The 24,892-nt window shown below is 39.0% G+C and overlaps 1 protein-coding gene and 1 long non-coding RNA gene across 3 annotated transcripts in view; one reads left to right on the top strand and one right to left on the bottom strand.

Annotated features, from left to right (window-relative positions):
• LOC103459423 (uncharacterized) overlaps positions 1-24,892 on the bottom strand; it is a 216,771-nt gene that overhangs the window by 162,211 nt on the left and 29,668 nt on the right. The window contains exons 4-5 of one of the 2 annotated variants that reach the window (XR_014086095.1): positions 18,424-18,518; positions 16,469-16,610 (exon numbers count right to left, since the gene is read on the bottom strand). The exons of the other annotated variant lie outside the window; for it this stretch is intronic. This is a non-coding gene — a long non-coding RNA (uncharacterized LOC103459423). The remainder of the gene's footprint in view (positions 1-16,468; positions 16,611-18,423; positions 18,519-24,892) is intronic. 2 annotated transcript variants of the gene reach the window in all.
• gpr37b (G protein-coupled receptor 37b) lies at positions 4,346-23,371 on the top strand. Its single transcript, XM_008400954.3, has 2 exons — positions 4,346-5,898; positions 17,078-23,371. The coding sequence occupies exons 1-2, from the start codon at positions 4,918-4,920 to the stop codon at positions 17,891-17,893; spliced, it is 1,797 nt and encodes a 598-aa protein (XP_008399176.1). The 5' UTR covers positions 4,346-4,917; the 3' UTR covers positions 17,894-23,371.

Here is a 24,892-nt window from a genome sequence, read left to right as displayed (position 1 = left end):
GAAATTGTGTCTCCTGTCAGGGCCGTTCAATGCAATCATACGGCAAAAATTCAGCTAATATTGTGATCTCTATTAAGCAATTAATATCGGGCAGCAGCGTTGCGATGTGGACACGTTTAGTTTTGCTGTAGAATGTCATTGTGAGTTGAATCATCTGCATGTAAATGACTCTTAGAGCTTTCATGTAGGACTCTTCAAAGACATTCCTTCCTTTGAATTTTAATCTTTTTTTTTGGAAAATAATTTATTCATGGGTTAATAGCATCACCTTCCCACCAAGTGAGTGATAAATAATGTTCAGAATTAGATGAGATGGAGGATGAAGAGGTGCTTAATCACAAAGGTGAGAGCCAGGAGGGAGGGAGAAGTTAATGAAAGGGAAAAAAAGACTAAATGAAGATAAATTTGTGAAACATGTTGTAAATGTGTTGCAGTAATTTGTCTTCGCCCCGGATTAAGAACGGAGCATGCCAGGGCGATAATGGAATGGAGAAGATGTGATGAAATAAAAAGTAATCCGCTTCAGATGCAGTAAATGGAAATAAAGGAAAATTAAAGATACAGAAAGAAAATGTAAATATAAGAGTCACTGAAAGAGAAACGTACGCTTCAAGATTGTCGGTAAGATCTTCTTCCTCTGAAGAACATGTTAGCTGTGTGCTGAAAGACACTAGATGGCAATATTGGATCAACAAGCTGCAGCGTGCTCAGAAACAGCTTACACCACCTTCCATCCTAGCAGGAATGATGCTAAGAGCTTCTTATGGTTTTGTGCTGACACCAGAGGATTTTAACATTATTCACCATAAAGAGATAAAGAGCTGCAACAGTGACTTCAGCAAAAACCTCGAGGAGCAACACCCCATTGTGTTACCCTGTACGCAGAGAAACAGACGCCCATAAAATCCACAAAGTGGATAAAAGGATTTAAAAAATACTAAATAAATGAATGATTTTCAATAACTTCTGCAGTATGTTAATTATAACATAATGACTATTAGTCTTTCTACCACAGTTTCACCTGAAAAGACTGCTCCTCATAATTGTAGCTGTACGTCATGAGCCGTTTCCCACTGGCGTGAACCAAATTAAGTTGTTGCAATGGGGCAAAAGGGCTGTAAAAATCTCCAGCCAATACTAAATCATGTGGAGAATGGTTGCCTGCTAAAAAAGAAATAACTTCAACAAGGTGTAAATAATTCATGGATGTCCAACACAGGACTCAGCTTGAATGTAATGTTTTTCTCAATTACCCAAAGATTTGATTTGCCCTGGACTTGGTGTCAATTTTGGCCAGGATGGAACATTTTGACATGTAATGGCATGATTAAAAATAACTCAAACACGCATCGTCTGTCTCTATTGATGAAAAGTGTTTTCATTTTGATGTTGGGCATCTGTTTGGAGATTCCCAGCAGGTAAAGTTAACTGGAACAGCCTTTGAAGTTCTCCATCCGACCTGAAACGTCACAGGAACATCATAAGCCTCAACTTTAAAATCCAAGTTGGCCAGTTTTGACAAGTTGTTTGTGACTGAATGTGTATAATTTATTATGCACAGAGCACAACATTATAAATATCCATGAAATACATGAAATGTTTATGGCCCGGAAGTGTTCTTCGGGCTGTGCTTACGCCTCACTAAACTCATCCTGATGTGCATCCTGACGTCCTGCTGTGCACGAAAGCACTTCCTTCCTTTTTTTATGTCATGTGTTCACACACATGGCTTGTGCCCTTTAAAGTCCCTTTGCGTTTAAACCATTTAGTTATTCCATGCATGAGTACGTCTGAGAGAGAAGCTCTTCTTTTTTATCTCTACCCACACACACCAAATCGCGCAGTCTCTGTGGACCACATTCACAATAGACATGATAATTACATGTGAAGTGTTGCCCTGTTCTTTTTCCAAATGATTAAAATGCTTCTTTGAGTTGCAGTTGCAGTTCAAGGTCACATACACAGCTCTATGTGAAGTGTGTAAAAGCACCAAACATTTACTGTGAAATTAGCTTGGCCAGAATTTTCATACAATTAAGCGGCAAAGCGGTAGAAGCAACAAATCCTAATACATCTACAGCTCCATAAAAAAAAGCATTCCCACCTTTAAATGTTTTTTTTCCTGTTCCATCATCAAGAAAATTTTAATATGATACAAAGATAAAGTGAATACAAGGTGCCGTTTTCAAATGAGAAAAAAGTAATGAAGTTACTATAAACTGCCCTTTTTTATATAAAATAATTAAGAATAAACATTCTATTGTTTTGTTTTTCATTACATGCTATGCATAGCCTGTTGGACGCATTTAATCTGCAATTCAAAATGCAACATTGGAAGAATGCCTGCAAACCTCATGACTCCTACGCTGTATGTTTAACTGAACCTTCTCTCACCTTGGTATTTGAACCATTAAAAACTCATTGAGCCAAAATAAGGAATTAACTGCTTCTGGTGTTTCCCCTCCCCCCCATCACTGAAAAACCAAGGTAAAAATAGATATTATCATCATAAGATGCTCAGGTAATCCATCATACCAACTATGGATTATCTCCACATGATGAAACTTGGCATAGTTTGGATATTTGTGCGTTGGGAGGGGGTTCGATTCCCTGACTGGAGTTGGCTCCATCACCTTTTTGATGTAGAAGGTCACCAGTGAGATGTCCATTTCTCTCTGCCAATATGCTGCATTACTGACTAAAATAATTATAATGTACAAATTCACTGTTAAACTAAAATAACTGGGAAAAGTACCTTTTATGGTGTATAAATGTAATTTACTCCACTGTGCAGCCTTCAAGGTCAGAAAGTGTGTGTTCCTTTACTCCACAGGAGTACAATGTATGTGGTCTTATCCTCCAGCAGTGAGTCAATTTAAAGTACTTAAAGCACTTGACAGATAATAATGCTCACTTCATTTAGTCTTGAGAGGTCTGCTGAACTATTGACTGACTGCTGGACGTACTTAATGATAGGTTGTGGCTACAGATGTCCATTTCCTGAAGTGTTTTTTTTGTTTAAAGTAACCACATTTCCCTGTGTACTACGTAGCTACCCTCTTCCTCACACTGACCACCTGATAGAGCAACTCAGATATTATCTCTGTCTCGCTTTCACTCATTTACACAGCCTTACAGTTGCCTGCTTAGATTATGTCTTAAAAAGTAAGAGTCGAGGTGAATGTCAATATAACATTGTGCATCTCAGATCTGTGTGGCAGACCAATGGCTTCAGGAAATTATTACTGCCATAATTTATCAGCAAGTTATGACTTCCTTCTGAAATGCAGTATTGCTTTATACAGGATGCAGGACAACACATATTACCACATTTTAGACAGGTCTTTATGGTTTTCACCATGAAACCCATTGTGGGTTACATTCCAAGGCTAGCTTTGATTCCGAGTCTGATATGGGAATTAAATCAGTCACTCTTCAGTTTTCAGTTACTAACCTGAGTCGCAGCTTTCCTGATCATCTGAACCCGACACTACAAGACAAACTCAAAGAATCTATTTTTAGATAACCTTCATGGTATTCCACTGTGAGGATGAAGCAGCAAGATATTGTTACCGATATTGGTTACCATCTAAAAATGTTTCCTGTCACATTTTTAGGTTTAGTCTCTTGGATCCTATTCAGGGGTATTTCTGAAAGTCTTTCACTAAAGGATTAATGGTTTCAGAAAAAGTGTGATAAGGCTATTGATTGGCTTCAGGTACAATATGACCCATCCAGTTATTGATGCTTGAAGCGGAAATCTCCACAGTCAACATCAATATTGCCTGGAGTTGAGTGGGATTAGCTCAGACAACAAATGATCACTTTTGGTAAAGATTTTTGCTCAAAGCCAGTCATTTTGAGGAAGTGGAGACAAAAGTAAGAGACAAAGTAAGGTAGTTAAAGGCCATAATATTAGAAAGTATAGTGCCTCTCAAAAAGTGTTTATAGCTCTTGAGTTTTTCAGGTCTTGTCACATTACAACCAAACTTCTGGGGTTGTAAAAATGGAAGAATAATTTTGAAGTGCAAGAAAAACATTCATGGTTTTCAAATGATCAATTTATACAAAATAAAATTTACTGCAACACTAATGAGTGTTGGACTATTTTTATTGCTAATTATGCACCACTTTGTGTAAGTCTATCGAATAAAATCTCAATGAAATGCATTGACGTTTGAAGTTGGAACATGACAAAATGTTAAAGATTGAAGTGTTCAAATGCATTTCATTAAGTTCACTCGCTGCTTTTGTTCCACCAAAAATTTACGCTATTTACCTAAATCGTGCTCAATTTGTGTCACAGCGCCGCCTGTACGTACCGTAAAAAACAAAAAAAAAAAAAAAAAAAACGGGTAATGTATTTATTAGCACGTCTTTCCGGGCGTGGCATGCTCCTCTCTGCCGGAGGGGAGGAGGCAACAGCCGTAGTGTGCTCCGGGGCTGCTGGATGCTCCATGATGGATGAGGGATGACAGATCGGGGTTAGCCGCCAGGGGAGTCCATTTTCCTGCAGCGCACGGTCCTATACCAGGACAGAAAACGAAGGAAGGAAGATAAGGAGAGCGCATCAACCGCTCCCCCCTCTCTCTTTCCCTCTCCCTCCTCTCCAAGTGCATCACAGTCTAGCGGGCTTTACACACCGACTGCACCGCATTGACGCTGCTGCTGCCGACCCAACCCAGTGAACCAACACTCAGACAGAAGCACAACTGGAAAATAAATGTTGCAGAGCGTGGGCTTGGAAATGCATCATTCTGCGTTATTTGTTGACTCCCTTCCGGATCCGACAATATCAACTCTTTGAAAGCTGACGGGGACACGGCGCTGTTGGGATATTTTTTGCAGCGGGGTTTGCAGATGCAGCTCATCATGAGGATGGACTAAAGCTGCGCTCGGTGATATAACTCCTGGATCATGCAGGTTCTGCAGCCTTGGACGTTAGTTATAACACTCGCCCATGCACATGTGTTGTTATCCCTGAAAAACAGTAATGCAGAAGTTGGGAGCCAAGACGACAGTAACAGCGGCGGCTACTCTGGCAGGACTTTCCACGGTCCGCCCCGGGAGAGCCGCCAAAACAAAGCCCGAGACCGCGCGCTCTTCCCGGGATACGCTACAGGTGCGACCCTTAACTCCACTCGACCGTGGAAGAGGGCGGCAGTGGGGGAAACGAGGCGAGCCGGACACGCTAAACGCGACTTCAATAGGAGCGTGACACCCGTGGAGGATCCTGGCGGGTTGTCCCACTGGGACGCGACGCGCCACCATAATAAGAGGATAAAGTTGAATGGTGCAGGGACGCCGGCAGGTGGACACTACAATGCGGCTAAGCTTCCTTCAATGGCTCGGGAAGACGGAGGAGGGGTGTCGGAGGAGGGGGACAAGCACCAGAGAGGCTCAAAGGCAGGAAAGAGGTGGAGAAACAAGCAGAACAGAAGCGCTGTAGTTATGCCTCCGTGGGAACCCGTCCCCAAACCGGTGGCTCTCACCTCCACCGACCTCCCGTTTGACCTCTTCACCAGGAGGCCAGAGTTTTTCACCTTCAGGGAGGAGAACCCGTGGGATGCCACTCCGATCACCCCTCCTGGTTCGCCGGATTTTGGAGACGAGATCAAGAACCCGTTCTACCCAGTGACGACCGAAACTTTTGGCGCTTACGCGATCACATGTGTATCCGGCGTAATTTTCCTGGTGGGCATAGCGGGCAACATCGCCATCCTGTGCATCGTGTGCCAGAACTACTACATGAAAAGCATCTCCAACTCTCTGTTGGCCAACCTGGCCGTGTGGGATTTTGTGCTCATCTTCTTCTGCCTCCCCATGGTGGTTTTCCATGAGCTCACGAAGTCATGGCTGTTGGGGGAGTTTACCTGCAGAGTGGTGCCATACGTGGAGGTAATTCTGTTCACTTTTTCTTTTAAGTGGTTCTATTGCGTTAAGAGGCAATCAGTGTTTTTTCTAATTGGCATCACACTTCTAAAATAGCAAATGAGAAATATGATCTTTCAGAGTGTTCCCTCTTGCTTTGCATGCTCATATAAGTCAAGTTTCGAAGAGGTTTCAGTTACAGAAGGCTCCAAAGATTTAAACGCTCTCCATCTACGAACTAGAGAGATGCTTCAAATGGGCTGTTTACAGTTTTTTACAACATGTCCTTTGTGAGCTCACCTCCTCCTGTTACACCAGTGTCAAATTTAATGCCTTTTGTACAAACCAGGTGCTTTCTTCCCAGAGGCCCAAACCTCATTTTTAATAGCTCCCATCATTTGAAAGGTGGAACAAAGGTTTGAAACTCATTTAAAAGATGAATATATTATGGCTGAAAAGGACCCAAAGATACATGAATACAGGTTTGGGAATGGATAAGAGAGGTTAAAATTTCGTTTTAGTCATAAATCCCTTTAAGTACTATCAGGCTTGAAAATCTGAAGAAGTAGTTGTACTTATAAAGTCCTGTTTAAAAATGTTTGTCAGCATAGTTGTACTTTGAGACCCTTGCATTTACTGACGTAAAGAAGTTTGAGAATCAAATTTACAATATAATTTATTGCCATTTTGCTGTTGCTCATCATTCAATATGCAGAGATTTATTTTTCACAATTTTTTTGACTATGCAATATTAATAAGCATTTATTGGCATTTGGTCTGACTCACCAAACCCCTTGGTATCACATATGTTTTAAATATTGTAAGATCAGAGACTGACACTGACTGCATTGTCTTTCAATAACCTCCTGACACGCTTAATGAAGTACATGTGTTTGTAAAAGAAAGGAGCTTATTTGTCTCCATCCTGTTTATTTCATGGGAAGATGAAATCATCACAGCACATACACGGGGTCAGGTCCCGGTTTATTTGAGTGTGTGTGCATGCATGTGTAAAAACAGACTAATATAACCTAAGGCTATTTCCTTCAGTGGGGACAGACTTCATTCTTCTCCTAACAAAACAAAGCTACTGATGTCGGCATCAACATTTGGAGAGAAGACACGTGCAACCATAGACACAAGCAACAAGCATGTCTATATGAAATGAGTAGATTGCATGAGCCTCCGCCGAGAGTGGAGGTTCCCTGTGGTGTCGTCTTTGGTAAACCTCGTTTTATTCAGCGTTCAGTGGAGGGTAGAATTTTTTCAGCCTCAAAGAGAAAGCAATCTTCTGCTGTGAGGTGCTGTAAAATTGTAGGGAAACTGAACAAAATCTAAAATTTGGGAAACCAGCCATCTTGCATTATCTGCGGTATGCTTTGCGGCTGCTTTTTTCCCCAGACAGCTCGTCTCGACTGTTATGCCTGACACTGATAACTGAGCCAAAACTAATCGGCAATAATTGGAGTTTTTGCAATTGGCATTTATGGGAAAGAGATCAGTGACAAAAGGCCAAGTAAAAAAAAAATCCATAACACTTATTTTACTGTAAGTGCAAACAAGTTATTCAAAACAGTAAACTAAAAATATTGGCCCATCACTAAATGATTTGAAACTTTAAGTTTTTATTTTTAAAGTAGAGATGTCCTTTGGTTTTCTTGACAGCTTGACCCAATAACTCAAATTTTGACTCTCTCCAAAGTCTAAGAACTATAATCAATCAGCCAGAATGTGCTACAACTTCATTTTTAGTAGTTTTTAGTCTGACAGAAAATCAAGTTGCAAGATTTCCAAAACTTGCAATATGGAAATAATTGCAATATATAATTGCAAATGAATGCATAATTTCATTTATGCATCAAATTAAACATTCCAATGACTATATAATCTCTTAAAGTCAAGAGAAATGCATCAAAGTACATGTTGATTCATTTATTAAGTGACTGCAGCTCAGTCACTTCCAGACTGAGATTTCAATTGAGTGGAATAGCACAGGAAGGCATGTTATCTACGAATAAAGGAAGGAAAAAATATGCAGTCTGTGTGCCTTAAACCTTGATGTTCTTTTGTCTTGTTTGATGCTCTCATACCTTCCAATTTCACTGCTTTAGGCATCTGCTGGTGCTTGCGATATTATGCTAACACTTGTGAGCGTTTAATGATTGGTTACTTTTGATCATTACTTGTGATGGTACTTCAGGAGCTGAGGCCAGAATAATTGTGCTGAGTCTATTGGTCTGATTGACCAAGCAATGCCTTGAGCTTCTCTTAGATTCTATTTTTCATCTTAGAATTCAGTCATTTTGATCTTGCTGTGTGATGCACTTATATGAAAAGGATTAAGTGTGCTCACATGTTGTCTACTTCCTCAGTTGCAGCCCCCCACCTCCACTTCCCAGCTGCTCCTGACAGACCCAGTTGTTAGAGGTGGAGCTGAATAGCTGGGACTAAAGAAGCTCCGTATGTTTTTAGGGAAACGTCATTTGCAGAAAAATTCTGAACATCTCTGTAGAAGAGGTTGCTGTCATCTGCACCTCATCATGAAGTTTGTGTAGCAACAGATACTAAGGAGAGCTTTGGGTAAATACGGATTCCAATGTTTTTGCACAAAATTCTGGAACGGCTCTGTTTTAAAACTTCAAAACATTACTGTAAATGACATGGATCATTGTGGAGCATTCCTGCTACGGCAGTAAATGTAGCTAACCTGTCGCCATGTCTTCCACTAGGGTTGCACAGTAAATGGCAATTCTGTCAGAATTGCAATATCACTGTGTGCATAATGCAAAGGTCTATTTGGAACCTAATAAAAGTAGGATAATATATTTCCAAGTGGTATGAACTTCCAGTTTACATGGTAATGTAATATTTAGCCAACTGAACAATCGCAGCAGTAGATCCTCACACCAATCACAAATGACATTGTAAAGAGTGCTGAAGGTCACAGTGTTGGAAGAGCGAAAAGAAGAAAATAGGTTCTTAATCCACCCTAATATTGTCGCAATATTTCTCACTATTATTTCTGGGATTACAATATTATCTAATATTGTGCACCTCTATTATAGCCATTATAGCTATTATAGTATCAAAGCTTAGGGAAAAGGATGCATTCTTTAATTTTGAAGGCATTATAAGCAGCTAGGTTAGATCATAATTTTCTATTTTTAATTTTTTTTAATCTGGGCAGTCAGTTTCCCCATCTAGCTTGTGCTGCTCAGAGCTGCTTTCCACCTGTTCCAGAGTCGTGAGCATGGCAAAAGCTAGGAGTAAAGAAAAAAGAGGGAACTATTGATTTGTGAAGGAGAAGAAAGAGAGGTGGTTAGGGTCTCTGAGAAGCACACAGGCAGCCAGAGGTAGATTCATATATAGTGTTGAAATTGTTAGTAATGGCAGGACATACATCACCTTGACAGTCACTACTTTCAATGTGCACTGGCACACAAACTCGAAGCGACTGAATCAAAATCACAAGTTCGATTTCATGGCGCTACTGTGTAATGAATCAGTATATGAAGCCACTACAAAGAGCTCACACACCGTTATAATATTCCTCATGCCTTTATGTTTAAAGAATAACTCCATAGTGAATGAAATAACTTTTGCTAGGCCCTAATAGGTAATCATCTTCACTTATGTCTTTTAACCTTCACAAACACAAAAACTAAAAGTCAGTAGACTGTGCTCATCCTCCAGATGGATGGGATAGCCTTCTCACTGATCACTGCCCGAGGATTTTCTCCCCTCGCACCCCCTCCCTGCTCTCTTTGCATCAGCTATCTGTGATTAGAAACAACCCTCAGGGGGACGGTACACAGATCCACACACTTGAAGCCAATCAGAGAGCATTTGGCCACACACAGACACATGATACTAAATATATGTACAGATAAAGATAAAACATGCACCCAATGTTGTATGAAGGCACTCGTCCTCTATTCAATTTCAGCTAGTCCATGAGAGCATGACTGATGGTTAATGGTTTTAATTATTCATATTTGTAATTAGCAGCTCTGCATTATCTATAATTCATGATAGTTCATTCAGTTAGTTCTTTGTCTATGGATGAGCAGATACTGTGTTTCTACGTGTTGTAACAAGATCAGACAACAGCTTGCAGTAAAGTTTGGGTTTGCTGTTGGGTGCAATTAACCAAACTGATAATTATCCATGTAAGCCTAAAATATTCATTAGATCATTGTCATTATGGAGTTGTAGGTCAACATAGAAACATTAGCATATGGCAGGTCTTTGTAGATTTCAACATATTCTGTAATGTCATTGCGGCAGCACAAGACCTTACAACACTCCCAGGCAGAAATCAATGACCTGGAATGGGAGTCCTCCAGTAGACACTTTATGCTGAGGGGGAAATGTGATTTTTCTGATGTCTAGAGGAAATCTGCCATAGGTTAGGACAGAATTTATTGGGAGGAAAAAGTATTGGAAAAATAGCCCCAAACACACTGTAGCGTACTGGAGCAAAAGCGATGAAATACAGCATTGTTGCTTTTAATTCAATGAAAGGAGCACTTATGGTACTGATGTGTCAGAGTCTATGGATCTTTGTACGTTTACTTGCACAAAAGCAGAATTGATTTCCTCCATTTGCTGTCAGTTTTTTTTAATTTTCTTTTCAGTTCTCTTGAAAAACCCCCGATAAAAACTCAATTTATAGAGCGAGTTAACAGAATGGAGTTAAATTGTAAATCCATTCTGGGCTCCCACTCGTAAACAGCACAAAAATATTTCATATCTCAAAGGCGACATGTACAAAATGTTCTGATGTTCTGACTCGCATAATTAATATGCATCCAGAACAACTGAAACAATCTATTTACTAGGAGGGTGAAAAACAGTGTAATTGCCTGCTGATTGAAATAGGCATCGTATCAAGTTGTACTAAGGTTTGTAAAACACTTTTTGTTGGGCTCAAACTTTTATAAGGTTTCAGAAAGACCTGAATAGAGTATGGAGTAATTAAGTTTATGTTATTCCAACATGTCTTGGTTGCTTGCAAGAAAGAAAACTTGTTTGTTTGGAAGTTTTTCCAGTCAGGAAAAACACAGAGTCATCAAACTACACAATATTCTTCAAAGCTACATTAGGCAGCAGGTATGTTAAGGAGCCAACTGCAGGCTGTTGTTGGAAACATCGTCCTATCAAGAAAATCTCCTGTCCCCAAACATGACTTGAAAATTTATTGAAACTTGACTTATATCGGACATTGGACGTCAGTGTTACGTTAAAGAAACCGTTTTGAGAGGACTTGTGACATGGTTTATTATCCTGCTGAAACTAGTCATTAGAAAATAGGTACTCTGAGGTATTAATGGAATGGACAACATCGGCAAAAATACTGACACTAAAATCGTGCTCAGTTGGGACTAAGCATGCCAAGAAAATGTCAACATCACCCTGATAGATTGATGCTTTCATACTGATTAGAAAAAAATCTTACTCTTCTATTTGAATGTTACGAACAGTAACATTCAAATTTTCTAATCTGATATTCTGGGTGATTTTGTGTGAATTGTAGCCTCAGTGGCCCGTTCTGTGCAGACAGAAGTGGTAACCAGTGATTTATTCTCCTATGCAGTTCAAATGCTTCAAGACAGTCATATAATAGAATTGTCAGTCTGACATTTCCTCCACTCAAATGCATGTCTGTGGCAGAAGGGGGTTTCACTTTTCAATAACAACCCATCAGAGATGCACAGTCCTAAATTAGCAAGACAAATTAGTCAGCTGGGTAGATTAGATGGGCTCAAATGTAAGATCAATGTTTTATTCTATTCCAGAGAAGGATAGAGAATCAATCAGTGTTGCAAGAGACGATTTTTCATGCAAAACAGAATCTGTACCCACACTGGTTCATTTTGCCTATCTGCATGCACATATCTATTACACATAGAAGCATTAAACACACACCACTGTTTCACAAACCCTACAACATTTAGGATGCCTAAAGTGAGACTTAAAGATGAAAATAGCACAATGGAAATAATATATATAGGGATAAGGTAATTGTAACTATTGAAGCTACATAAAACATGTTAGATGTAAGAGATTTTGCATTGTCTGATGACTTCCTGCCTTAGACGTACATTTATTGATATGCTTGTTTACCTACTTTTTACACTTCTGTTTTTCTCCCAACCAAACTTATAGATGGCTAGTGTCAAAGAGCTGGGACTTGTAGTTGGAGTAATGGTCTGCTGGAGCAGTCACTGGGTCATACTCTACTCTGAATAAGTGCAGCAGGTGGAGTAACCCCTTCTCTGCCTGCTCTATTACTTAAAGACTGTGGTGGTAGCTGGGCATTGTTTTTTATGTCAGCCTATACATCACTTGAGAGCACCCATTACCTCTGGCAGTGCCTGCAGTCAGGCTGTGGTCCACATTTGCTAAACCAATTTTTGCTAAGACTCAGTTTAAATCAAGACCTTTTGTACCACCAGCTCTTAATTAAGGAGTTAATGGGTCGTTATTAAAAATAGCACAGGTGGACAATTACTTGCTGTGCAAATAGAAAAATGAAACATAAAAAAATGTGTACTGACAATCAAAGGGTTTTTCATTACTAAAATATTTCCTTTTACCCATAAATACTGTTTTGAAGTCATCCTGAAATGCATTGCTTAAATAGTAAGTGACCCCTTCGTACCAACTATTTTGTCATTATTGTTAGAAATAATGAGACTAAAGTCTTGAGGCTACCTGGCCTGTTTTCTCACCTGCAGGTAAAGCGAACATGACAGGGTCTGCTGTTGGGACCAAATGCCACATTAACATTGCTAATTATTCTGTAGACGTTATGACTTATTTCTCTCCTTCTGTCTCTTTGCATTGTCTATAACTCACAGATGTGTTATTTTTTTCTGTCTTTGTTTGTCTGCTCTTTCCCCATTGTTTCTCACCCTTTCATTTGCATATGTTCCTGTACAAACAAACAGCTTCGACACCTCACCAGCCGTGAGTCTTGGACAATCTCACTCCCTCATCTCCCCTCCAGTACAAAGCTATACTTGTTCTCCTGGCCCTTGCTTTCCAGTCTGACACTGTTGATCAAAGCTGGGTGCCTCGAGCCTCCGAGGAAGCCTTTAAACTCATTCCAGCCCTGTTCTCAGGCCATGAAATATTCAGCATATGCAAGTACCTGTGCACGTATACTGGATGGTTATTTGTGACTCAGAAGTGGGTCATACCAAGCAATTTGAATTATTATGCTTATTCACATCAAAAATGTAAAATATAAACATTTTATAAATATAGAAGAAGGCACAACTGGTCAACACTGGATGTACTGACCTGATGAAAGTAGATGAGTACACAGTGTCCATAAAGGGATCAACACAACCAGCAACAATGCCCAGGTAGGCAGTGGTATTTAATAGTACACCTGATGTGCCAAACATCATCTCCCACACAGGGGTGAAAGTAGTTTTAAATTCTTGGGGGTACTATGACAAAATATATATATATAAATATATATATATATGTCTTTGTGTGCTTTGGAGTTTCTGTGCTAATGAATTTTTTTGCGAAGCGATAAAAGCTGCGTAAGCTCTTGAATTGCTACAAAATAAAGCTGTATTTCCCTCAGCCCACTGGCTGCAATGTTGACACCTTGAGATGCCATGAGACCTAAATTCTGAACATCATGCCATGGAGTCAACCATGTCTGGCATATAACCATTTATTTTAGCTTTTAAACTGGTTCTATTGATCCTGTGTCCAGACAGAGGGATAATCAGTAGCCCAGCATCATGACCTGTTTGTTCTGAAGATCCTGCAGCTTCCACTTCATCTTCCTAACATGGCGCCTCCTCACCCTGACTCTCATACTGATAGGAGGAACCACAGAGCTCTGTTAGGTTAAAAGCACATCTTCTGAAGTTGGGATATTTTTCCTCCAACAGGTTCCAGAGGAATCACCTCAAACCAGATGTTGGACTGGATTTTATTTAACAGTCATTTGTGAATGTTAGAGCCTCATTTTCAACAGTGGAGCTATAAAGGTTGAAAAAGGTTATTATTTTGGAGAAAATAATTTCCACTAAATAAGAGGCAAAAAAAAGTTTGATATAAAGGAAAAGCCTCTCAGACTCTGAGCTCAAAGCACCAAACTATTTTTTATATTAGACAATTAATTTAATTTCACATAATTATCACGGTAGAAGCCATTTGTTTGTTAAATACTTAATGAAACATATTTACCGTGTTTGATGTTTGTTGTAAATGACGTATACTCACAAAGAATGAGGTAATTAGTCCAAGTTTGTCGTTTTTGAACGTACAGAAACTACAGCGGCTGTGATGAGCCAAGACAAAGGTAAACAAAGATAAAATAACCCGAACAGATTATCAACTCTAAACCACTCGCACCTTTTTTACTCTGTCTCTGTCATCTAAGCACAGTCGTTGCTATGGCAACCGCCTACGCTCCACAGGCCGACCAGAGATTACGTTAAAAACATAATATTCAGTCCGTTACGATATTAGGTTTTCAGGCTTGATATTTATTTTGCGATCATTAATAAGCGCTCCTTTGAACACAGCAGTGGTTGATTAGTTAATTTTAAACTCCTGCTCTGCTGTTATTTTGGTAATGGAACCGAAGCATAGAATTGCACAACACCTTGTTGAAACAATAATTACTGAGTAATCTCAGTAATTATTGTTATGTCATTAATTTGAACACGCTTTTTTTTTTTTTTTTTGTTATTGTTCTTTAATAAAGTTACGAACATTTTGATAAGGAGTCAGAGGAGGGCGTGCTGCTCTCAGCCTCCTGGCGGCGTTCAGTTTGTCATCTAATGTCAAGATCGACTCAAAACCATCCGCGATTGACATGTTGTGGCCCTGCTTTACAAAGCACGAACACTTCAGAAACAATATGAAATGAGAAAAAAAGCTATTAACTGATTAAGTCGTGTTTTAGATTGTTCTTGAAAAACTAATCAGTCACGGCTGATTAGTGGGTGAACTCACGGCTGCACTGTGAATCCATCGATTTTTTTTACAGCAGACAGCCGCTCCTCTCTTGAGGGTACTGCGTACCCCGGCTAAATCTTTTAGGGGTACGCAGTACCCTGCCGTACCCCCTTACTTTCACCCCTGCACCCACACCATTATACCACCAACAATAACCTGACACATTGATATAAAGTACAACGGATCCTTGATTTACAGCAAATTCTGACAATACCATAGCTAAGTATTATGGTGAATTATGACGATTAACCAAAAACTGGTGTTAATTAATTGTGTTTGTTATATGCATGTACATATGATTTTCATTTGTTATGGCTGTTAACCATTGGTGCAGTCTGCTCTTATTAAATATGAGGATTTATGACTAAACTAAATTAATTTTGAAAAACCACTTGCTCCTGTTTGTTATTAGGAATCTGACAGGCTAACATACACATGCCATATATTTTTGTGTCATATTTGAGAAACAAATTATATATACATTATTCGCCGTTTTCCTAACTGACCAATAAATGTGCGAGTTACATTGTTGGACTGAAGAGTCGGTGTTTGAACAGAGCGAAAGCTGCACTAAAGGACATAGAAAAAAATCTTAAGATTTGAGAAAATACATTTTTGTAGGGGTAAGACTACGTCATGAAATAGTACATTGTTTCCTGCAAAAGCATTACATTTATTGCCACGTAATCCCAATTAAATAAACTCAAAATGCCACTAGCACTTTACTGCTGGTGCTTCACAGAATCAAGGGATGTATGTCTTTTGCTCTAATAATGTGCAAAATGTTATTTGAAAGATGATAATAAAGAAGCACAGAAGCTTTTTAGTTTTTTGAGGATTTAACCAGCCTGCAGAAAGACTGCCTCTTACGTATTAAGGAGTGATTTCACCCAAGGACCTTCGGCTTCAGAAAAAAAAAAAACGACTACTCGGCTGGATTGAGTGCTTTAAGTGGAATATTAACATGCATTAAATGAGGCCAATATGTCAAATGTAAACCTTTCAAGCTATCAAAAGATTATTTTCACAAAGCATAATAGCCTTTTTTCAGCAGACAGGAGTTTCAAAGTTTTACTAAATCCAGTCTTTCCTCAACAATAGAATACGACTTTTTTCAGGTGAATTTAAATTCTGAAACCGATCTACACCTCATATTTTGTCCTTAGTAATTCGGTGGGGAGCGAAAGACTTTTGCTAAAACAAAACTTGGGGAGGTCAGCCTTTTTACAGGGAAACTCCATTCTTCTGGAAAGTACACCTTTCCACGCTTGTCTTGACTCCAGTCAGCCTAAAAGATGCCTTGACAATCTTGAGGTGTTTTGGAAAGTGCTCTCAGATACCTGCCTAACATTTACCGTTGATTTTTCTATTTATATATTTCAAGCATAAGAGCTGCAAGATGTTCTGACAAGTAATTACAGTGTCGGGTTCAGCGGTCACATTGATTGCAGTAAGAGTTGATGGCTCTGGAGCCTATGGGTGTCTTTTTCCCCACTAACTCCTCAGAGTTCCGTATGGTTACCCTTCATTAACCTGGTTAGGACCTTTGTGTCAGGGTGTGTGTGCGCGTGTGTGTCTTGATGTGTGAAGGAGGCCTACTTACACTGAACATCTTGCAGAGCATGTTCATCTATCTGTCCAGGAAGGATGTGTTTACAGCACCAAAGCCTTGGCTCACCGGGGCCATCTGGGAATCTGGTTGCTGTAATTAAATTTGATATGAAAGGCGGGATGGAGGGAGGGTTCTGTAAAAAGGAAAAGAGGTTTCCGAGATGGTAAGACGATAAAAATTAAAGGAGACACAAGTGTGAGACAAAAAGAAAATGAAGAAGGTAGGCAAAATAAGAGTGGATAGAATAAGTTTGGTGCTGAAAGAAAATAGTTCATTTCAGGACACAAATGCAGACCCACTTTAGCTGCTAATGAATTAATACAACAGATGTTGAGGGAACTTGTGCAGCTGAAAGAGCTGGGATTTGAATGTGAAGAAACATTAGCAGCTTTATGTACTTCATTTTATTTTAAAATCTATTTTTATTACACTGGCGTTGTAAGTGATCAAAGTAATGCATAATTATGAAGAGCAAGGTTATTGGGGTGATTTAATTTATTTAAAGTTTATTCCAAGGTCGCTGTACAGATTAACCGTTTGACATTCAATTCACCTTCAAACATTATTTCTAATGCTAACCCTGCGTTTTTGTCTTTTCAGGTTGCCTCCTTGGGTGTGACTACCTTCACCCTTTGCGCACTCTGCATTGACCGCTTCCGTGCAGCCACAAATGTTCAGATGTACTACGAGATGATTGAGAACTGCACATCTACAACAGCCAAGCTGGCAGTCATCTGGATCGGTGCCCTCCTCTTGGCCCTCCCAGAGCTCCTCATTCGACAGCTTGTAGCAGAGGATACAGGGCTCCCGGACGAACCCCCAGTTGAACGCTGTATTATAAGGATATCCACATCCCTTCCTGATATGCTCTATGTGCTTGGCTTGACCTATGAGGGTGCTCGGCTTTGGTGGTGCTTTGGCTGCTACTTCTGCCTCCCGACTCTCTTCACCATTGGGTGCTCGCTGGTGACGGCACGTAAGATTCGGCACGCCGAGCAGGCCAGCGTTCGCAGCAATAAGAAGCAGATCAGGCTGGAGAGCCAGATGAACTGCACGGTCGTGGCTCTGGCAATCGTGTATGGTGCATGCGTGGTGCCCGAAAACATATGCAACATAGTATCTGCGTACATGGCGGCTGGTGTTCCAGAGCACACCATGTCCGTCCTGCATCTTCTCTCTCAGCTGTTGCTGTTCTGTCGGGCCGCCGTGACACCGGCGCTGCTGCTTCTGCTGTGTCGTCCGTTAGGGAGGGCATTCCTGGACTGCTGCTGTTGTTGCTGCTGTAACCACGTACCCTCTTCAGCCACAGCCAGTGATGATAACGAGCACGAGTGCACTACTGAACTGGAGCTGTCGCCGTTCAGTACTATCCGCAGGGAACTGAGTAACTACACACCTGCTGGCTCCAACTGCTGAGCTGACAGCCCCGTTCAGGGAGGGCAATTTCACTGGCCTGTTCGTGGCTTGTGTTTCTTGTGCTTGGCTAGGAGAGATTTTGCCTTATCTAGTCTCCACGCATTTTGTAAATGAGCGCACAAATGAGGTTGGACACCAAAAATGGAAATCACCTTTAGCCAACGGCCCACAAGTCTCAACATTTTAAAACTCTAACCTTTATTTTCCAAGAACGGCTAACAAAAACAAAATATTTTTCACACTCACAGCCTTGGGTGCTATTCAAACAAGGACAACACATATTTTTAGCAATCCTGCCTGAAACCTTTAAGACTCACAAACCTCCACTCTGTAGGGCACTTGTGCCCTAATGAAAGGAGAAGTTGGCATGGCCACCTTCCCCTTCTGGCCCAGTTTTTCTGAAATTATCCTAGAAGCATATTTCCAGCACCCACCAAATTGATTGATACCCCTAGAAAAGATGCAACAATTCTCAAAACAACTCAACAGTTGAGTTCTGTAACGGAGACGTTGAGATTTTTGTAACTTACTTTTCTTTAATCACGTTTTCTTGAATTTCCCATCTTGAAAAGTGGCTGAGAGAAATTAGCATCTGTGCCATTCACGCTTGATCAAGCTCCTCAGACTGGAAAATACCAAAAAAAAAATGTTTAAATCACATTTAGTACCGGTTAATCATAACCAGGCTTTAGGTCGCACTTCAACATCCAAACAGATGAATCAGGAGCAAGAAACTAAACAGAGTTGGTAAATTGTTGAAAATGCATTAAACCGACATCGACATTAAAACCAATAACTTTAAAAGGTCAAATATGTGCACAAATCTCGCTTTCACATCAAAACATCATAAGAAAGAGGATCCCAGATTTCGTAACCCAGATGATAGCATTTACTGATGCTGACTGCAACCCTTTAATACAATAAGACGACATCTGAAAATAAATCCTACTGGAGATGTTTTCTGTAAAGACCAGTGGAATCGGCCTGGGGAGTTTGTTTGTGCAGTGACGTCAAGCATATGTGGGGATGTTGAAGCAGGCATCCCTCTTGTCTAAGGGGCCTTGTCTGTGTGATAATGACTGGGTCTTTCAACTGGACAGTGCTGCAGTTGACAACACCCTTCTCACAAAAGACTTCTACCAGGATAACAACATTGCTCTTCTGGAGCATCCTGCATATTGAACTAATTTAAGTTCCTTTGAAAGCATTTAGGGAAGGGAGCTAATGCACAGCCTTTTGAGTTTCAAAACAATTTTCAATCATATGCCTTTTTTTATTTTTTTCTCTTGCTCTTGTTTCTTGTTTTGCATTTAAAGTTCAATTTATAGCCTGATTGTGATCAGGGATAATGAAATGTGAAGAGCCATAACTTTTTTCTCAGTCTTGAAATTTTGATCAGGAATGTCTTTAAAGCAGCAGCATGTAACTTTTATAAAATCTGTTCTTAGAATATTGTTAAAAATGAATTGCTATGTTGTGATAGTATAATGAGACTAATAATCTGGTGGAAAAAACCCTGTGGTCCTGCTGTTTTCTGAACAAACATCACTCATATGCATCAAAATAAATCAAACAACCAATCAGAGCTAGGAGGAGGGTCTTAGCGCTGTTAATTGCCCTTGTTAATGCTGCTCACAACCTCCCCATTTTCTCTCCTAAGATGCAGCTGATTCAAGACAACAGAGCCTGAAGCATGCTTAGGATACCTAGCATGATCACCGATGTCGGTTGATAAACATTTTTTCTGAAAAGGAAAGTTGATTCTCTACTATTAGCACATTAACGAGCGCATACACAAGGATGATTGCTCTCCTCTTGGCTCTGGTTGATTGTTCATGACTAGGACGTGCAATTCTTCAGACAGTAGTAGTAGTCCAGGCTGCAATTCAAGGAGCACGATCTTTTCACAGATCATCTCTCTCAGATTATACCATCACAACATGGTGACAGTTTTAACAGAAATGTAAGCAACATATTTTTGTAAATGTTATATACTTTAGCTTTAAAGGAAGTTGAGGATTACCATTTAAAAATTCAGCGATACTCTAACTACTCTGTCTAGAAAAGAGTTAAGTTGTTTTTCTGTTACATTTACAGGAATTGCTAGGGTGCTGTGGGTTTAACCTCCTGCTGTTATCACAAGTCATAATTTAAGGTCAACATTAAATTCTGTGTGAAATTATGATGCAGGGGTTTTTACTTTTTTTATCAGTGGTGCCAATAAATGTAAATAATAAGGCAGTTTGTTAAAAGAAAATGTAAACACAAATGTCCTTTGCCTTTACGAATAATGTTTATATACAAAGAATCCCTGTCACCATCAACCTAGAAGAGAATGATTCCTAATCACCTAAAAATTGTGCCACTGTTTATTAACAAGACAAAGATTAATTGTGTGTATTTTGTACAAACTCTCAGATACATCGTCCTTCTAAAAGGCCTACACTGCCTACTCAAATACGCAACTGTGTTTACAGACTGAATCAGTACAAATGTACAGTTCCTATGATACAGCAGTGCACATAAGGGAGTGAGGCTTACAATTATTTTTAAAAAATGGTTCTGGTGGTTTGCAGAAAAAAAAAACAGACTGGTGTCTGTCCTGGAGAATTCGGATGTACACAACGACTTTTAGGACTGTTTTACAAAAACGTCTGGTCGATCCAGAAGAACTGGAGCTGGTCTCAGAGTACTGCAAAAATGGACACAAGCGGAACTTAAAAGGGACTTAAATGATTTTAAACAGACATTTAATTTGACTTGAATTAAGCCAAATGGTATGGGTCTAAAATGCTTCAAACTGAATTGAATAAAGTGAACATCAACAGAATGGTTAGTTATAGCATATAGCTGAAAGTGACCGACTTGGGAATTTGCTGTATACTCTTGTATTGTGTCATGCCTTACACTTTGGGGGTTGTATATATACTGTACAATTTCTTTGGTGCTCTTACGATAAACGCCCTGTGAACAGCAGATCAATATGTTTGACTTGGAACCTCAAGTAACCGAGCTGCGTGTGTCGTTTCGGATCAAAAACACAGGTTAATTATTTGTCATGAATTCCCTTAAACCTTGAAAAAAATAGTTTCCCCACAATGTTCAAAAGAGCTGACCTTAATTTGGAGTCACACTATTCTACAGTACAGTTAGTAGCGTTTACTAGGTCTCTTTCTGAGACTGAGACATTGCATACTCAAGTAATTTTTATAACAAAATAGAAATTTAAGTGTTGGTTTTAGGATTGTTAGGGCAGTAAATATAATTTATAAAACAGATAATCTAGGGTTTATACAATACATTGTACATATGAGAAAAATAGGAAAGGATTGTAAATATACAATAAATAATACCTGTAATATCAATGTAAATACAAAATGTTTTTTCTACCATAATTCCATTTTATATTTCTGTACTGTAAGCATTGTACTACGTACATAGAAGTACGATTAACATTCTAGAAATTGTTTGACTTTTTTTTTTTTTTTTTTTTAAGTAATGATTCAGGCACTTGTACTTTTTATGCACCACTAACTCCAAATAGCTTGATTAGCCATGTACATGCAGATTTCTATTTTAGATTGGTTGATTATTTCTTGCTTGTAACAATACTTAATGACAGAGGAAGGTTTGTTCATTTCACTTTAAATGGTGCCACATTTATAAGTAAAACATTTAAACATTTATGAAAAACAGGCCAAAACATTGCATTCTGTTATTTGTTATTACTAGAAATAACACATATAAAAGCGGTTTAATAATTTCTTCATGTAACAAATAGGGACCTCAGTAGTGAATGGAGTAAATCTACACAACCACAACAATTTGACACATCCTTGGTCAGACACTGGTGTGGGATAACATCCCAATTTTCAGCCAGCATTTGTCACAAATCAGCCAGATTGGTGGATATCGTTACTCTGGAACAAACAAAACACCCAGGCTGATGTTCCATGTGTGTTGGAGGTAGTCTGATAAATCCTGCTGGTTAAGGGCGACCACTGACACCTTGGAAGACAGAGTTCAATCCTGAGTGGAGATGAGGGATTGTGACGGGTTGTTGGATCTCATCGCATTGAGACAAGCACTGTTTTGGCAGACGGTGCCCACACGGCCTCCACCAACAACTAGATGATAATGTGCACAGCTCACAAGTGTCACTACATTTAAGGGGAAATTAATAAGATAAGATTTCTTGTCAAGAAGCATTGCACCAAGCACAAATAACCTTGTTTTTGTTGGAAGTACCTTTTCAAAAACATACATTTTACATAGCCAGAAAACTTGCTGACCTCAAATACTCCTTGCAGTTTCATTACTTGAGCTTTTAAGGTGAACTAATGAAGCTTTTCACAGGGCATTTACATGTGTCTTGTACTGTAAGTCTTTTTCCTGAGTCGACGAATTATCCCTGGGTCAACATAAGGGTAAAATTACAATGTTACTTATTAGAACCCAAGCAGATATTTTAAAAGAACCGCTATATAAACATTTGGCACAGGCAGCATTTTAGAACATGCTCTGTACGTGAACTTTGTGGTGACCTAGGTTTGATGTTCATCAGTATACTGTATATTGCGGAGACCTTTTTGCATACAATTCTGCACTGCCAAACACCTTTTTTCTGTCTCTTGTGGTTGTAGTACTATTTCTCTGGGAGTCTCTCTCAGATCAGAAGCCACTTTACTTTTACCTCCATCATTAGAAGACAATTAATCGTCCTAGTAAAAAAAATATTAAGCCTACTGCTGTTCTTTGGCTCAGACAAACTTCACACAACCAGCTTGTATCTTCTCTAGGTAGATGTAGCCTCTGTTTGGTGCTGGCTGCACTACATTAAGCAGCTCTGCAACACTATGCCCTATAATCTGTGTGGCAACTATCACAATCACTAAACGTGCCACTACTGAGGAATAGTATATAAATTCAAATAGTGGTGCAGTTCTCTCACTTAATACATTGGAGCTTTTATGGAAACTCCATACTGAAAGACTTTAGGCTGGGATTCGAACCCAGGACCTTCTTGCTGCAAAGCAACAGTTCAAACAACTGCCCAACAGTGCAGCCCATAGTGTTAGTTTTCTCACATTAATAGATTTAAAACTCTTTTGTAATTTAATAAGTGTTTACTGATGGGACTGACTTGTAATCTGGCTTCTGAACCTGATTATTATTATTTTGCATATTCCTGAAAGTATAGCTCATAAATGGCTCAGTGTGTAGTAATGTGGTTGAAATTATTGATGAAGTGAATCTTGTTAATCAGTCAGTGAGATGTTTCCTCTGAACTTTGTGAGTCCTTTCTCCACTCTGAGCTAAATGTGTCTGTATTTGATACCTGAAAATGTAAGCACACAACCACTGTAGTCCCCAAGTCTAGTCACTTGTTTCTAAATAGCTTTTATATAGCCAAAAAATCGTCCCTTTGTTTATCAAAGAACTTTATCTTGAAAACTGTATATTAAAATCCTAAATGTACTGTGTTGGAAATTTATTGTGTGCTTTGAACTCTGCAAAGATTTTTCTACATGAAAAAGTGTAAAGGCGGAAATATATTGTGCTCAAAAAACAAGTTGGGTTCACAAGTTTAACATTACATTTAAAAAAAAAATACTAGTAAAAAATATTTCAGTGTTTAATGGTCTATAAATACATATAATTGAGTCTTGCTTTGGCACAACCAAGTACTTCAGTATTAAAGCAAAATTCCATCTACAGCTATAAAATAACTTTAGTAGCTAGTGCATAACTAGTTTTTCTTCCAGTTTGACAGGAAAACAATTTGTCATAAATCTCTAGTTTATAATTCTATAAACTAACCATTTCTAATTTGTAAAAAAAAACTGTTAGTTTATACAAAAACACAATACCATCTCAGCAGATAACCATCTGCACTCCAACAAGAGTTTGTTGTTTATTTTCTCACCATTTTCTTACTTCATAAAACCCAATGCCAATATAGAATTAAAAATACGCTGACTAACTCTTATACAGCCAATACAGTACCGTGGACTTTCTAAGGGAATTTATTACTGTTAATAACTTCACTGAACCTCTTTAAGAAAATAAAAAGCCCAAAATGTATTTAATTTATTCACTTCTCAACTCTAGTCTAATAGCGAGTTAGTCGAGTGAAGAGCAGCAGCTTTGCTGTGCCAGGATTTGCTCATTTCTAGCAGTTAAATATTTAAAAAAGGATATTCATGGCGTCTTTAAATTTAATGAAGCAAAAGAAGATCTCATTTCGTTTTGCCCTCTCTTTTCATGACAAACTTTATGTGCCAAGGAGAAAATGTGTATGTAAAAAAAAAACTGTTTAAATCTTTATCGTTTTGTACATGAGCGAAAAATGCGTAATAATTCAGTTTGTGTTAATGTATAAAATATTTATTTGCAGTTAAGATGAGGATTTGATGTTCTTCCAACTCATTATGGCTGTACAAATTCAGCAAGGTATATTACAGTCTTAAAACATGTGAACATGTGGTTGCACCAATAATTCAAATTAATATAATCTATAAGACAGATCAGTGTTAAGATTGATTTTGATATTTGTCGCATATATATTTGATACATGCTGGTTTTTGTATAACCACAATCTCAAAGTCTGGTGCCTTATCTAGTTTCTTATCTGATAAATGCAGGCAGAGGAAAAACAGAAAGGAACGTTGACTAAATGATTTAATGAAAAACTAAAAAAAAGTACAAGACTGGCACAGGGAGAACAAGTCGTCCAACCGGAAAGCTTGATGCAAGAACCAAGCGCCGAACAACGAGGGGGGCAGGGGGGTGAAATGAAGAGTGAAAAATTATATGGGGACCAGGTGAGCTTAATCAGAAGGATTTCTAACAGCTGTGGGAGTGTGTGAAGCAGGGAAACAGAGGAAAGGAAATGAGTTAACAGATTAGAAAGAAAGAGCTGAACTAAAACACAAAAATATCTACAAAGCAAAACTGAGAAAACCCAACACTAATGTGAGAAAATAAACCAGAGATAGA

Source organism: Poecilia reticulata, chromosome 23 (genome assembly GCF_904066995.2).
Source record: "Poecilia reticulata chromosome 23, P_reticulata-male-v2, whole genome shotgun sequence".
NCBI classification, from domain to species: domain Eukaryota; kingdom Metazoa; phylum Chordata; class Actinopteri; order Cyprinodontiformes; family Poeciliidae; genus Poecilia; species Poecilia reticulata.
This window is presented reverse-complemented; position numbering and strand designations above follow the sequence as displayed.